At 42.2% G+C, this 17,397-nt stretch overlaps 1 protein-coding gene across 2 annotated transcripts in view; it reads right to left on the bottom strand.

The window, feature by feature from the left end:
* Positions 1–11,960, bottom strand: part of NAA15 (N-alpha-acetyltransferase 15, NatA auxiliary subunit) — a 112,473-nt gene extending 100,513 nt beyond the window's left edge. Inside the window, exon 1 of one of the 2 annotated variants that reach the window (XM_053581400.1) lies at positions 11,072–11,960. In XM_053581400.1, coding sequence (XP_053437375.1) covers positions 11,072–11,125 — 54 coding nt within the window. In that variant the 5' untranslated portion in view covers positions 11,126–11,960. The remainder of the gene's footprint in view (positions 1–11,071) is intronic. The other variant, XM_053581425.1, reaches the window with a different exon arrangement.
* Between the last annotated feature and the right edge of the window lie 5,437 nt (positions 11,961–17,397).

Here is a 17,397-nt window from a genome sequence, read left to right as displayed (position 1 = left end):
TAACCAATATGAATGTAGGAATTAACAGAACAAAGTCCCCACCATCATAAAAACTGCATTTCATTGTGGAAAATATATAGTAAATATATGTCAGATGGTGATAAATGATATTAGAGACAGATAAAGCAAGGAAGAAATAAAATAATAAAAAGGTTGAGGAGGAAGAAGAGCTCTGCCTCATCAAGGAAGGTCTCTACAACATTTAAAGGACACTAAGCAAAGTTCTAAAAGAAATAAGAAAATGAGCCATGCATGTACCTAAGATAGAAAATTCTGAAAAAACAGTCCTTTGCATATGATTTTTTATATGACCTAGCTTATGTCTAAAAACTGCTAAGATGTACTTGAATCAATGCTCTGTCAAACTATATTCTCAGAAGCAGAAATATAAAAGGAGGCTCGGCACCTGTGGCTCAAGCGGCTAAGGCACCAGCCACATACACCTGAGCTGGTGGGTTGACTCCAGCCCAGGCCCACCAATCAACAATGATGGCTGCAACCAAAAACTAGCCAGGCATTGTGGCGAGCGCCTGTAGTCCCAGCTACTTGGGAGGTGGAGGCAGGAGAATCACTGAAGCCCAGGAGTTGGAGGTTACTGTGATGTGCTGCCACAGCACTCTACCAAGGGCGATAGCTTGAGGCTCTGTCTCAAAAGGAAAAAAAAGGAAAGAAATATAAAAGGAAATAAGAACACACACTAAGGAGGGAGATCCCTTAACTGAGTCCTTTAGGACAACAGTTCTCCAGTCCTCCAATCACACAGAATACCATGTCTGCCTCTCTGCAAACTATCCTCTAACTAGCGCTTCAAAGCAAAAGTGGGGATAGCGATTCTATTATCATCAAATAACTAGTCTGCATGACCCCTAATAATGACCAGGAACTCATTTACTAATTATCAAATTTACCAATTATTTTACTTTCTCCTAGATTTTTTACAGACTTTTAAAAAATTATCCTTGGGTGCAGAGAGAGAGAACACTTATGCAGTGTTGGTGGGACTACAAACTAATATATAACCCTTGTGGAAAGACGTGTAGAGAATCCTCAAAGAGCTAAAAGTAGACCTTCCATTTGATCCCACAATCCCATTACTAGATATCTACCCAGAAGAAAAAAATCATTTTAGCACAAGGACATTTGCACTCAAATGTTTACAACATCTCAATTCACAACTGCAAAAATGCAAAAACAACCCAAGTGCCATCAGCCTATGGATAGATTAATAACTGTGGTATATGTGTACCATGGAATACTATTCAGCCATAAAAAAGATGAACACTTTGCATCTTCTGGATTTACCTGGAGAGATTTGGAGAACATTCACCTAAGTATCTCAAGAATGGAAAAGCAACCATCCCATGTACTCAATACTATGCTGAAACTAATAGTTCAACAACTACAGGCCCACATGAGAGAAAAAATTAAATTCAAGAAGATGAAGGGGGGCTTAGCTAAGTTCCCACCTTCCAGGAACAATGTATGGGTACATGGCACAGTCCCTGGGAGAAAGACTCAAATGCAGCTCTGACTTTACCTTACAAATGCAAAAAAAGTAACCTAATCATATGCACCCTCATATTAATCCAAATTTTAAAAATAACAGTAACAGGGCTTAGCACCTATACCTCAGTAACTAGGGCACCAGCCACATACACTGAGACTGGTGGGTTCAAGCCCAGCCCGGGTCTGCTAAACAATGACAGTTGCAACAAAAAATAGCCGGATGTCGTGTTAAGCGCCTATAGTCCCAGCTACTCGAGAAGCTGAGGCAAGAGAATTGCTTAAGCCCAAGAGTTGAAGTTGCTGCAAACTGCGACACCAAAGCACTCTACCAAGGGCAACACAGTGTCTCACATAAATAAATAAATGTAACAAATTTTAGAAAGTTATTTTGAAAACTTGTGATTTTCATAACAAGATGGTATGTTTATATTTGTATTCCATTTTCTGGTATACTCTGCAGCAAAACTTTATTCTGATTTAAACACTTGATTATCTACCATAAATAGAAGGGGACTTGACAGCAGGTAAAATTTTGTTTCCTTCTTTTTTTTTTTTGAGACAGAGTTTGTCTTACTATGTCACCCTCGGTAGAGTGCTGTGGCATCACAGCTCACAGCAACCTCAAACTCTTGGACTTAAGTGATTCTCTGGCCTCAGCCTCCTAAGTAGCTGGGACTACAGGCGCCGGCCACAATGCCCAGTTATTTTTTGGTTGCAGGTGTCATTCTGGCCTGGGCCAGAATTGAACCCATCAGCCTCAGCGTATGTGGCCAGCGCCCTACTCACTGAGCTACAGAAGCTGGGTCTCCATTTTTTGTTAAAGTCTTTTTTTTTTTTTTGAGACAGAGCCTCAAGCTGTCGCCCTGGGTAGAGTGCTGTGGCGTCCAAGCTCACAGCAACCTCCAACTCTTGGGCTCAACAATTCTCCTGCATCTGCCTCCCAAGTAGCTGGGACTACAGGTGCCCACCACAATGCCCAGCTATTTTTTGTTGCAGCCATCATTGTTGTTTGGTGGGCCCAGGCTGGATTCGAACCTGCCAGCTCAGGTGTATGTGGCTGGCGCCTTAGCCACTTGAGCCACAGGCACCAAGCCCATTTTTTGTTATATTCTAAATAAATCAGGATAAGCAAAAATATATTAAAACCAATTTCAAAGTTACAGTCCAGGGCGGCACCTGTGGCTCAGTGGGCAGGGCGCCGGTCCCATATACCGAGGGAATCGAACTCCACCCCAGCCAAACTGCAACAAAAAAATAGCCAAGCATTGTGGTGGGTGCCTGTAGTCCCAGCTACTCGGGAGGCTGAGGCAAGAGAATCACCTAAGCCCAAGAGTTGGAAGTTGCTGTGAGCTGTGATGCCACGGCATTCTACTGAGGGAAATAAAGTGAGACTGTCTCTACAAAAAAAAAAAAACAAAGTTACAGTCCACACTCAGGCGCAAAACTAGAATTCTGCCATAAAAAAGTTTACTTTAAATAAGCTGACCTTTCCTGTGCACATGAAAACCTACCTGTTAACATTTCCTAATCTGAATTCAATAGCAATAGTTAACCTAAGTATCTAGTATAAAAAGTACTTTTTTGAAAAGGCAATAAATCATACAAAATAATTTACCTACAATGTTTGTAGCCACTCAATAATTATTACAACTCCTTGCCCTAACAAAGAACTCCCTTTCCAACCTCCTACATCCCTCCCCAAAATAGTTAAACACTAGGCATATGTGATGTAAGTGCCCTGGGAGGAGAAAAAAAGCTTTATTCTGGACTCTCACTACTAGTTGTTGACTTTAATCTCAGTCTGTTTGCTTAATAAAAAGTTTTGAGAAGAAAGGACTTAAAAAGTGTACCATGTCCAAAATGGTAGTCATTTACTACATGTGACTATCTGAATTAAAATTAATTAAAAATTCATTTCCTGGGCGGCACCTGTGGCTTAGTCGGTAAGGCGCCGGCCCCATATACTTAGCTGGCAGGTTCGAATCCAGCCTGGGCCCACCAAACAACAATGATGGCTGCAACAAAAAATAGCCGGGCATTGTGGCGGGCTCCTGTAGTCCCAGCTACTCGGGAGGCTGAGGCAAGAGAATCGCTTAAGCCCAGGAGTTGGAGGTTGCTGTGAGCTGTGTGATGCCATGGCACTCTACCGAGGGCCATAAAGTGAAACTCTGTCTCTGCAAAAAAACAAAAAAAAATTCATTTCCTAAGTCCCACTAGCCATACATATCTTAAGTGTACAATAACTAAATGTGGCCAATAACTACCATTTTAAAGAAGATTTAGAAGGGCTGGACACAGTGGCTCACGCTCATAATGGGAGGCCGAGGCAGGTGGATTACTTGAGCTCACAAGTTCGAGGGCAGCCTGAGCAAAAAAAAAAAAAAAAAAAAAATCAAGACCCCCATCTCTACTAAAAATAGAAAAAGTGAGGCAAAATAATGAGACAAGAGAATCACTTGAGCCCAAGAGTTTGAGGTTGCTGTGAGCTTTGACACCATAGCACTCTACCAGAGGCAAGAAAGTGATACTGTCTTAAAAAAAAAAAAAAATTTCTATCATCACAGAAAATTCCATTGTGCAGAAAATTCCAAAAAAATTTCTATCATCAGAGAAAATTCCATTCTAAAGCATCTAAGGCAGAGCCTAGCAAACAGAAGGTTTCCCAGTTCACCTGGCAAATAGCAATAAAGCACAAATATCACTATGCTATGCTAACTTCTCTTATCACTTTTCTAGGAAAGTTTTGTCCTTCATGAGTTCATAACAATATAAATCACTCAGGCTAAAGACCAAACTATATTCATTAATGGTGTAACATATTTTAAGTATTCTCAACTTAGATTTTTTCTTATAACTCACATAAACATCTGAAGAGCAAAAAAAGAGAGAAGGAAGCAGCAGCAACAGCAACCAACCTAGCAACATCTGACTGCCAAGGCATTAGGGATATCCAACTTATCCAACTAGACTAACATCTTAAAAGATGTGGATTTTATTCTACCCTGGCAATCTCATTCTCCTTTCCTTACCCTAGATTCTAATAAAGTGATGTAAAGATCTGACGACACCCTCAAAGTATTATAAACAAATAGCATCAAGAGCAGGCAAAGCCTATAATTTTCTAATGACTCAGTTTTCCAAGCATGGTGCGGTGGCTCACGCCTGTAATCCTAACACTCTGGGAAGCCAAGGCAGGTGGACTACCTGGGCTCACAGGTTCAAGACCAGTCTGAGCCAGAGCGAGACCCCATCTCTAAAAATATCAGGGCGTTGTGCCAGGCCAGTAGTCCCAGCTACTCGGCAGGCTAAGACAAGAAAATCGCTTAAGCCCAAGAGTTTCAGGTTGCTGTGAGCTATGATGCCATAGCACTCTACCGAGGACAGAAAGGTAAGACTCTGTCTCAAAAAGAAAAGTTTCCAAATAAGTTAAAAGAGTTTGTAATTACAAAAATAAAATAAAATAAAATAAAGCTTCCGGTGAACACAAATAATTCTTTCAACTCTTACATAATATATATCACATTAGGCTCGGCGCCTGTAGCTCAAGCAGCTAAGGTGCCAGCCACATATACCAAAGCTGACGGGTTCGAATCCAGCCTGGGCCCGCCAAACAACAATGACAACTACAACAACAATGCCAAAAAATAGTCCGGCATTGGGCAGCGCCTGTGGCTCAGTGAGTAGGGCGCTGGCCCCATATGCTGAGGGTGGCGGGTTCAAACCCAGCCCCGGCCAAACTTCAACAACAAAAAAAATAGCCGGGTGTTGTGGCAGGCACCTGCAGTCCCAGCTGCTCGGGAGGCTGAGACAAGAGAATCGCGTAAGCCCAAGAGTTAGAGGTTGCTGTGAGCCGTGTGACACCACGGCACTCTACCCGAGGGCGGTACAGTGAGACTCTGTCTCTACAAAAAAAAAAATAGCCTGGCATTGTGGCAGGCACCTGTAGTCCCAGCTACTTGGGAGGCTGAGGCAAGCGAATCACTTAAGCCCCAGAGTTGGAGGTTGCTGTGAGCTGTGACACCACAGCACTCTACCCAGGGCGACAGTTTGAGGCTGTCTCCAAAAATATATATATATATATATTTATATAATATATATAAAATATATATTTTTTATATGTGATTAATATATCACATTAAATTCATTCTTCCCTTCATCCATACAAGTTATAGACAAGAATATACAAACATTCTGACTAACAGTGTGACAATGCCATAATAAGAAAATAGTAGAGTAACAGGGGGAAAAGGGGTAAATATGCAACAAAACTGAATTTTAGATATGAACTAGACTAACTCCAGCCAGGCAAATCCACTGCAGAAACTGAAATTTGTGCAAACTGATGTGTAAACCACGTTTGCACTGAAAAATTAAGGGAAAAAAAAACTTCATTATTTTGAAACTGAGGTTTCCAATTTTTAGAAAATACTAACTTCATTTCTTACTTTAGAACAAACACATATGGCACAACTTACAAAGCAAAAACTGAAAGGTGCTAGAATGATTTAACGGTTACCAACCTAACAACACTTCATTATAAAGCCTTAGAATATATCCAACTTTCCTTTATCAAACAGGGACAAAAAAACTTAAAATCAAAAGAACTAATTTGGGCAGCACCTGTGGCTCAAGGAGTAGGGCGCAAGCCCCATATACCGGAGGTGGTCGTTTCAGACCCAGCCCCAGCCAAAAATAAATACATGAAAATAAAAAAAGAACTGATTTATAATCAAAGCTCAAGAAGCATAAGTAATTTCAAAAAATCAACACTAACTATTCTTTTGGCCAATATCTTCTTCATTCCTAACTTAAGGGAACAAAAATAAGGGTATTATATTTCCTTCACTTTTCTTTCAATTAGTGATTTTTCACATTCTTCTTACATACAATTTATCACAACAAATCCCATAGTACTGAGATTGTAGCAATGAACGTAAAGTTATGGCCCCACTATCACAACCCATAAAAAAGGAAGATGAGGGCTCGGCGCCTATAGCTCAGTGGTTAGAGCACCAATCACATACATGGGAGCTGGTGGGTACAAACGCAGCACAGTCCTGCTAAAAGGTAACAGCTACAACAAAACAATAGCTGCAGTGGTGGCGCCTGTGGCTCAGTGACTAGGGTGCCGGCCCCATATACCGAGGTCATGGGTTCGAACCCGACCCTGGCCAAACTGCAACAACAAAAAAAATAAGAGGCGTTGCGGCAGTGCCTGTAGTCCCAGCTACTTGGGAGGCTGAGGCAACAGAATTGCCTAAGCCCAAGAGCTGGAGGTTGCTGTGAGCTGTGACGCTACAGCACTCAACAAAGGGCGACAAAGTGAGACTCTTGTCTCTTAAAAAAAAAAAAAAAACAATAGCTGGGCAGTGTGAGGGGCGCATGTAGCTAATTGGGAGGTTGAGGCAAGAGAATCGCTTAAACCCAAGAGTTTGAGGTAGCTGTGAGCTATGACATCACAGTACTTTACCAAGGGCGACATAATGAGACTCTAGTCTCAAAAAAGAAAAAAGGAAGATGCTTAATAAAAAATTGCTATTCTGGGCGGCGCCTGTGGCTCAAGGAGTGGGGTGCTGGTCCCATATGCCAGAGGTGGTGGGTTCAAACCCAGCCCCAGCCAAAAACCAAAAAAAAAAAAAAAAATTGCTATTCTATGACTGCTTAAACAAATATGGTATATGTGGTATATTCCACTCAGGAATAAAAAGGAATAAACTATTAGCTGGGTGGTGCTGGATGCCTGTAGTCCCTGCTACTCAGGAGGATTGCTCTAGCCCAGGAATTCAAGGCTGCAGTGCACTTATGTTCATACACGTGAATAGCCACTTCGCTCCAGACTGGGCAACACAGTGAGACCTCCTCATCTCTAATAAAGGAATAAAGGAAAAAGAAACTATTGATTGATACAAGCAACAATGTGGATGAATCTCGAGGGAATTCTGCTGCTGGATTAAAAAAAGGTCAATCTCAAAAAGTTAAATACTGTAGGATTCTTTTTAATAAACATTTTGGATTGACAAAATTACACAAAGGAATGGTTCCTGGAAAATGAAGGGAGAGGGTAGGAGAGGTGGGTAAATGTGGTTCTAAAAGGGCAACAGAGGGATTCTTTGTGCTGATAGAACTATTCTGTATCTTAACTGGAGTGGTGGAGCCTATACATGAAAACACTGCATAGAACTTAATACAGTTGGCTCTCATTTTTCTTGGGCTCTGCATCAGGATGGAAAATATTTGAGAAATATAAAAATAAAACAACATTAACAACAATACAAATTTTAAAATACAGTATAACAACTATTTACATAGCATTTACATTGTATAAGGTGAAAGTAATCTAGAGATGATTTAAAGTATACAGGAGAGCTGGGTGTGATGGCTTAGGCCCAGAACTTTGGGAATCTGAGGTGGGAGAATCACTTGAATCCAGGAATTCAAGGCTGCATGCAGTGAGCTGTGATTGTGCCACTGAGCTCCAGCTTGGGTGACAGAATGAGAATGTCTCTAAAAAGAAAAAACAGGCTCAGTGCCTGTAGATCAAGCAGCTAAGGCACCAGCCACATACACCAGAGTTGGCAGGTTCAAATCCAGCCAGGGCTGCCAAACAACAATAACAACTACAACTAAAAAATAGCCAGACGTTATGGCGGGCACCTGTAGTCCCAGCTACTTGGGAGGCTGAGGCAAAAGAATCACTTAAGCCAAAGAGTTGGAGGTTGCTGTGAGCTGTGATGCCATGGCACTCTACCCAGGGGGACAGCTTGAGGCTCTGTCTCAAAAAAAAAACACAACACCAAAAACCAAAAATGTAAATATAGAGGAGGATGTGTGTAGCTTATATGCAAATACCACACTATTTTATATAGGTGACTTAAGCATCTTGGATTGTGGAATCCCTGGGCATCCTGAAACCAATTCTTGAAGGATACCAAGAGATTACTGTATATACACAAAACACACATACACAAGTACAAGTAAAACTGGGGCAATCAGAGGAAGACTGGTAGATAGGATCAATGTTATAATAACGAACAATAGTTTTGCAAGGTATTAGTATTGGGGGAACTTAGTAAAGGGTAAAAGGGATCTTCTATATTATTACTTAAACTATGTGAATCCACAGTAATCTCAAAATAAAAAGTTTGATTTTCTTAAAATATGATAATACTTGGAAAAATCTAAATATAAACTGGGAAAATATAAACCTGTATTAGACAATATTAGGGAGTGAGGGTATAACAGTTACACAGGACAATGTCCTTATGCTTAGGGCATACTTTTAAAAGTATTTAGGGGGTGGCGCCTGTGGCTCATCGGTAAGGCGCCAGCCCCATATACGGAGGGTGACGGGTTCAAACCCGGCCCCGGCCAAACTGCAACAAAAAAATAGCCGGGTGTTGTGGCGGGCGCCTGTAGTCCCCGCTACTCAGGAGGCTGAAGCAAGAGAATCGCTTAAGCCCAGGAGTTGGAGGTTGCTGTGAGCTGTGTGACGCCGCAGCACTCTACCGAGGGCCATAAAGTGAGACTCTGTCTCTACAAAAAAAAAAGTATTTAGGGATGAACGTTAATGTTTGCAACTTACATTTAATTGTTTCATGTAAGTTGAAACAATTATATAAGGGAAGAGAGAAAGCAATTATAGCAAAATGTTAAATACTAAATTTACATAAAGGACTTATGAGTGTTCCTTGTTCTCTCCACTCCTCACTTTTTTTTTTTTTTTGTAGAGACAGGGTCTCACTGTACCGCCCTCAGGTAGAGTGCCATGACATCATACGGCTCACAGCAACCTCTAACTCTTGGGCTTACAAGATTCTCTTGCCTCAGCCTCCCGAGCAGCTGGGACTATAGGCGCCTGCCACAAGGCCCAGCCATTTTTTTGTTGCAGTTTGGCCGGGGCTGGGCTTGAACCCGCCACCCTCGGCAAATGGGGCTGGCGCCCTACTCACTGAGCCATAGGAGCCGCCCCCTCCTCATATTTATTCTTCCAAATAAAGGAGATTAAAAATAAACTGTTATCGGGCGACACCTGTGGCTCAAAGGAGTAGGGCACCGGCCCCATATGCCAGAGGTGGCGGGTTCAAACCCAGCCCCGGCCAGAAAGTGCAAAAAAAAAAAAAGGAAAAAAAGATAAACTGTTATCCTAAAACTATATTATAGGCCTACCTACACACCACTTAGTTTTTTTAAAGGCTTAAAAATAAATAATTGTTCTCCAAAAACTGGGGTATAAACAAACTCTCATTAGTCTTAAAACAAAATGCCAATAAGGATTTCAGGGTAACTAAGAATTATGTCGCACTGAATGCGACTTTCTAGTGTTTTCCAATATGAAGTCACTAAATCTGTAAGACGTACGGGTATTTTTGTAAAAATCAATGTTAGTTCAACATGGATGATTCTTTATTACTAGAAAAATAGGATTCCCAGAGTTGTTACAAAGCAAGTGAAATAAATTATAACTTTAAGAAAAGAAACTAACACCCCAAATTTTAAATCCTAAGTTTGGCAAGCATAGCTAATTCTTTCATTAGGAAATGTTTGAGTTAAAGAGGCAACCCACACACTAAATGCCAAACAAGAAATGTGCTACAATGTATTAATTATAACACCAAGACCACGAGACATATTCTACAACGTAAACAGTCCCTATAAACAAAAATGTAAGTATGGTTTTAAAAAATGAAAACTGCACACATTTGAAAAGTAGGGAATAAGTGGGTTTTGAACTAGAATGAACAATATCCTTCTCAAAAGTTCTTATATTCTCTTAAGTTTTTGCAGCTGTGTTATAAAGTCTAAGGCTCTCAAATGAAGGCTCTTTACTTTTCCCTTCCTACCGAACCGCCCACTCACAATGGGCCCCACCTCCCAAAGACAGAGATGGGGTGGGGCTGTTTCCCGCTCCGAAACTAAGAAATAAATGCCTCATACCAACTCCTGAAAGGAGGGAACAAGAAAGGCTGAGAAGCTGCAGACTCAAGTATGCAACAAGGAGGGAATTGTTTGGAAAGCTTTCTTTCCTGCTCCGAACTCCCCATTCCTTTCCTCCTCCCAGGTCACTCCGCGACGCTGGGCCGGACAGAGACAGGTGAATCCCAAGAGGGGAGAAAGAGGGAGGAACAGACGATGGAGAACCGAGCTTGGGCAATGAATGAGCCGTGCCGTGCCGCATCCGCACCACCTGTTCCTTCCAAGGGTGCCAACCCGGCCTGCCGGCAAGGTTCCAACACCAACCGTGCCGCAACTCTTGCCGGTGTACTCCGCTTCACTGCTGAACGCTCTTCTCCCTTAGCTTGGGGAGGATGAAAACCGGCAGTCCAGAAGCCGGGAGGTCTGGGCCTAGTCAGGAACCAGAGCCTCAAGCGTGGGGACGGGAGGGGGAAGCCTGTGGTCCTTAGCGTGCGGGCCAAAGTAGGAACCATAGAGGACGAAGAAGTGCATTCGGCCTGACTAGGACTACGAAGGCGGGGTCGGCTCGGTGCCCGCCGGGCCGAGTTTAAGGGTGACAGGCCCGGTTACTGGACAAATCTTCCCCACTGCTTGCCCAGAGCCTCACGCTTACCAAGATCCGCTTGAAGAGCGCGTTCTCCTTGGGCGGGAGGCTCACGGCCGGCATCGTTCCGGCTTCTCCCGCTGCTCCCGCCACTACCCGGCTCGGTTAGTCTGTTTGTCCGACCGCCGCCGTTGCCGTTCCCTGCCTGCTTCAGCCTTAAATAGAGCGATCCGTTGCCACCAGTAGGTCTCGGGTGTCGCCGCGTCGCCCTACGCGGACACCCCCTTCTCCTCGTTGCCTTTTTTCCTTTCTCACTTAACGCTGCCGCCGCCTCCCCCCCCCACACGAGTCTCCGTCGGCGGTTCACGTGGTAACTGAACAGACGGACAGAGGCAGCCAAAATGGCGGACACGGAGGGCTTTCCCACCCGGGTCACACCCCTAACACGCAGGCGCGATGACCCCTTCTCCCCACCTCCTCTGTCCTAGAGCTTGCCGGGTAACACGAAGGCTGGCTCAACTGCAAAGACTGAGGGGGTCCGGGCAAGGCCCCGCCCATTCCTTTAGCCTGTGCCCTCGAAGCGCCCGGGGAGCGACAGTCTCGTCATCAAAAATAGCCTTTCTGTTTCTTCCTACTACTAGATCGCTTTTCATTCATTGGATAGATTCTCGTACACTGTGTGATCATACTTTGAACCTGAAGTGCTAAAAAGCAGGTGCAGGTGTTCAGGAAGTGCTGTATTTGATCCTGGACGAAATGCCTAATTAAGGAGCAGAGGAGGAAGGGAAAAAATATTTTCCCTGGGTGGGGACTTAAGAACAGAGATGGAGAGGAAGGGTCTTAGTAGGTTTTGAAAAGCGTGAAAGAGATTGACCTATTAAAAGAACCTAGCTGACTGCGGAATAAATGATTTGGTGACTATTGCCTAAGATGAGCCTGAGACAGCCAGATCCGAAGAGACATATTTGCACTACCAAAGGAGCCTTTGCTTCTTGAACTTTATTAACAAAGATATTTTACAGTTTTCAAATTGCTCTTCATTTATCCCCCCCCCGAAAAGTGTGAATTGAGAAAGATGTTTCCCAGTGTAAAAATCCAAGACTAAAACTCGAATTTTTTAGCTGCTATCTTGATTTCTCTCTCCCTTCATCTGAATCATAAATACGATTTTAGGAAATTCCTGGAATTTCTTTCAATTTTCCTTCAATTCTGTTATATCTCTTCAACAGTTTAAGAAACTATGTTTCAATTTTGAAATATGACTTGTTATTTATATTTTTTGCTTTTTTTTTTTTTTTTTTTGGTTTTTGTTGTTTGAGACAGGGTCTCAAGCTGTCGCCCTGGGTAGAGTGCTGTGGCATCACAGCTCACAGCAACCTCAAAGTCTTGGGCTTAAACGATTCTCTTGCCTCAACCTCCCAAGTAGCTGGGACTACAGGCGCCCACCACAATACCGGCTATTTTTTTTTCTTTGCAGTTTTTGGCCCAGGCCGGGTTTGAACCCACCACCGCTTGTATATGGGGCTGGCACCCCACTCCTTTGAGTCACAGGCACCGCCCAACACCGGCTATTTTTTGGTTGCAGTTGTCACTGTTTAGCAGGCCCGGGCCAGGTTCAAACCCTCTACCCTCAGTGTATGCGGCCAGCGCCCTGGCAACTGAGCTTTCGGCGCCACCTATGACCAGTTTTTTAACCTTCACTTTTTTATATATATATCAAACTAAGAACAAGCTTAGAATTCATTTTTTTAAGTTGTTATTTACTGATCACCTGCAAAATTCGCTGCCCCATGATATCTTTCTACTACCTTAACTGAATCTAACTGCAGGTGATAATTTTGGCTTAGGATTAACAGGTTTCTAAATTTCTGGCTTCATATCCAAAGTCCGACAGCAGTATTATTTACTGTGGTTTTCTAAATTTCTCCTGTAAATAATACTTTATTTTTCCCTTCAGAGGAAGAAAATTTATGGCCTTTGAAAAAAACAGTAGTTCCAGAAAATTAAAAAATAAAAAAAAAAACAAAAAACAGTAGTTTCCACCAGAAGCCGAGTACCTGATTAGATGAGCCAGCATAATAGTTTGGCAAATGTTATATTCCTTTCGGGTGGTAATAAATAAACAGCAATTTTTAAGTATCAGTGAGTCCTAGTCTGATTTAACATTTATTTGATTTATTTCCTAGATAACAGTCTTATCACACCATGACTTGATAGCCTGAACTCAACAATTAAATATCTACTCTGATCACTACCATTTGACAGAGATCCCATTTAATTTGAGTTTTGCTGTGAGTGACAGCTATGCTTAGTTAACATGTCCAAGGCTGAATCTCCAATTTAAAGAAAAAAATTTTAAGTAAAGTTTTAGACATAAAAAAATAAATTAAAAAAACATGTTCAAGGCTATCTGCTGCTACTGCTAATAATGATGATAGTAATTCACTCATATTACCCTGTGTATTTGTGTATCCCTATGGTTAAAATGCTACTTCAAAAAACTTACTCATAAATAAATCATTGCAAACTTTAATTCTAAAAAAGGCATATATAGAAAATGTGAAATTTCGGGCGGCGCCTGTGGCTCAGTCAGTAAGGCGCCAGCCCCATATACCGAGGGTGGTGGGTTCAAACCCGGCCCCGGCTGAACTGCAACCAAAAAATAGCTGGGCGTTGTGGCGGGCGCCTGTAGTCCCAGCTACTCGGGAGGCTGAGGCAAGAGAATCGCTTAAGCCCAGGAGTTGGATGTTGCTGTGAGCTGTGTGATGCCACGGCACTCTACCGAGGGCCATAAAAGTGAGGCTCTGTCTCTACAAAAAAAAAAAAAGAAAATGTGAAATTTCTCCATGTGTGTAAGATGTTTTCTGTAGAGACTTTTATTTATTATTTAGATTTTATGAAAAGCAACATAAAAGAAATCTATGTGTGGGCGGCACCTGTGGCTCAAAGGGGTGGGGTGCCAGCCCCATATGCCAGAGGTGGCAGGTTCAAACCCAGCCCCGGCCAAAAAAGAAAAAGAAAGAAAGAAATCTATGTGTTTATCACTTAGATTTTTTTAATTTTTTTTTTTTTTTTTTTTTTTTTTTGGTGAGACAGGGTCTAGAGTAAAGTGACATGACCTCAGCTCACTGCAACCTCCAACTCCTAGCTTAGTCTCCCAAGTAGCTAGGACTATAAGCAATCGCCATTACACTGGCTCATTTTTATTTTGGGGACAGTTTCACTTTGTTGCCCTCAGTAGAGTGCCATGTTGTCATAACTCAAAACAACCTCAAACTCATGGGCTCAAGTGATCCTCATGCCTCAGCCCCCCAAGCAGCTGGGACTACAGGTACCTGCCACAACACCTGGCTATTATTTCTTTTTTAAGAGATGGGGTCTTGCTCTTTCTCAGGCTGGTTTCAAACTCCTGAGCTCAAGCAAAGCACCCATCTCTGTCTCTCAGAGTGCTAGGATCACATGTATGAGCCACGGAGCTCAGCCAATTTTTTTTACCTTTTGTAGATAAAGAAACTCCCTATGTTGCCCGGGTTGGTGGCCTCAAGTGATCCTTCCACCTTGGCCTCCCTTACAGGGATGAGCCATTGCACCTGGCCTGCCACCTAGATTCAACAAATGCTACCGTTCATGATTTTTTTTAATAAAAACTTGTAGCTATAGCCGGGCATGGTGGCTCACACCTATAATCCTAGCACTCCGGGGGGGGCCAAGGTGGGTGGATTGCCTGAGCTCACCAGTTCCAGACCAGCCTGAGCCAGAGCAAGACTTTGTTTCTAAATATAGCCAGGTGTTGTGGTGGGCACCTATGCCTATTCCAACTACTTGGAAGGCTGAGGCAAGAGAATTGCTTAAGCCCAAGAATTTGAGGTTGCTGTGAGCTGTGATGCCACAGCACTCTACCAAGGGTGATAAAGACTTTTTGGAGACCAAAAAGAAAAACAAACCAAAAAAAATAAAAAAACTTGTGGATACATGAGGTCCATCTCGTCTGATCGGTAGTACTCTTATGTATCATAAATCAATAAACATATATGTGGTGGTTTTGCATTTTATACTGTTGGGATTGTTCTTTTTTTTAACCCTCCCTGGGAGATATGAGGTCAGCAAGATGTTTCCCAGCAGAAAAATCTGGGACTAAAACTGGTTTTCTAGCTGCTCACTCAAATCCCCTCTTTCTTGATCTAGGTCATGAATGAGGGAGGTTTTAGTGTTCAAATTCTGAAAATGCTTAAATAAATGTTATGAAGCAACTTCTACCAAAATATCTTAGCTATTAGCTCCTGCTTGGAATTGCTTCATCAGGATTCTTTTCAAGATGGAGTTTAGTGTACAGCTAGATACTCCAAGTTTAAGTTTCCATCAGCTCTAACATGCTGACAGAAATGTATGTATATGTCTTCACTGCTTTCCCAAAATATACACTAGTAAAAGGACACAGGGACCAAAGCTCTGAAAAAAGAACAAAACAGCCTTTCCCAAGCAGTACTGAAATTTGTTTACTGGTTCTTTATGCTCTGACTAAACGTGGCTCTGTTTCAACTTGTGGATACTAGCAAAAGTGTTGTCAAGACAAGCTTCCAAAAGATAGTGTAGAAAGGATATATAACTGACAAGTTGCTGAGTGGACAAGAAGCCAATAAGTTGAGAAGCAACAACTGACTCAGCAGGCGTTAGGCACTCTGCTTACTTGAGCATGAGTCCAAGGAGCTCAAAGTAGGTTACAAAGTAAAATGACTCACAATTTAGCAATATGTTTAGCCATCATTGCATGTAAAAATGAGCGAGAAAGTATAGTACAATTATTTTACTCTTTGGTCAGTAATTTTTCTTAACAAAAATTTTGAAAATAACATTGTTAAAGAAAATATAGAAGAAAAAAAGATTTGCTAACATTTATCTTGCTTTCAAAATTAACCTAAATGGCATTAAGTTTAAAGGATTAATTTTAAAGGGTCAGAATTTATTATCTGTTATTTACACTTTTTTTAATTTGAGACAGAGTCTCACTTTATCGCCCTCTGTAGAGTACTGTAGCGTCACAGCTCACAGCAACCTCCAGCTCTTGGGCTTAGGTGATTCTCTTGCCTTAGCCTCCCGAGTAGCAGGGACTACAGGCACCCACCACAACGCCTGGCTATACACATATTCTTTATACATCAGACTGAACTGAGAATGGAATGCACAAAAATCTGGTTCAGTTGTTCAAGATAAAACCTATTTGTCAGGTGGCACCTATGGCTCAAAGGAGTAGAGCGCTGGTCCCATATACCAGAGCTGCCGGGTTCAAACTTGGCCCAGGCCAAAAATTGCAAAAAAAAAAAACCTATTTGTCAAAACAATTATCTTTATGTATTTATTTTTTTCTTTTTTGTAGAGACAGAGTCTTACTTTACCACCCTCAGTAGAGTCCTCTGGCATCACAGCTCACAGCAAATCTCCAACTCCTGGGCTTAGGTGAGTCTCTTGCCTCAGCCTCCCGAGTAGCTGTGACCACAAGTGCCTGCCACAACCCCCGGCTATTTTTTTATTGCAGTTTGGCCGGGCGGGTTCGAACCTGCCACCCTCAATATATGGGGCCAGCACCCTACCCAGTGAGCCACAGGCGCCGCCCAAAACAATATCTTTAAATATGCAAAACCAGATTGTTTACTACAGCAAGACAAATTCTAAGGTTCCCAGTGATGCTATAGGATGTTACAGATGTAAAATGGAGGGAGACAGGTTAAGTAATTTGCCTAAAAATCATACAGCTAAAATGTGGCGAACAGGAGTGGAGCTTTGAACTCTGATCTACATCATCTTATGGTCTTGGGTGGTCCAGACCCTTTGATGAGCTAACAAAGATCACCAGATCAGGGAGCAGAAGATCTCAAACTGAATCGCAATTGTGCCAGCTGTGTGATCTTGGGCCTTGGCCTTTCAGGGCACTTTCACTTCTAAGATACGGAAATTTCCTCTACTTAACAAGATTGTGAGGCTTCATTATGATTGTGAGTGTAAATGGACTTTAGGAATTAAGATATTTCTCAGATACGCAGCCATTGTCTTTGAGCCTCATCTGTAAATTTGCTAATAATCACGGCATGTCACGTGACTGTCATGAAGCAGAAATAAGACAATGAATGCAAACCACATGATACATTAACACACCGTACCGGGAACACAGAATTCAATTTAAATGGTAACTTTTATACAGCATGACACATCATTTTCAGTTTCTTGGCTCATACTGGAAACTTTTAGTAAACTCCTTGATAAGTGTTCCCAGGAAGCGGGTAAAAATAAACTCTCAGAGGACTGAGAAGTAGATAAACTTTTTTTTTTCCTTTCTAGCCGCTTTACAGACATAAGGCCAGGAACCTGCCATAACGGATTTACCAAGCTAGGCGGCCGAG

This window comes from Nycticebus coucang, chromosome 1, assembly GCF_027406575.1.
Source record: "Nycticebus coucang isolate mNycCou1 chromosome 1, mNycCou1.pri, whole genome shotgun sequence".
Lineage (NCBI taxonomy): Eukaryota > Metazoa > Chordata > Mammalia > Primates > Lorisidae > Nycticebus > Nycticebus coucang.
This window is presented reverse-complemented; position numbering and strand designations above follow the sequence as displayed.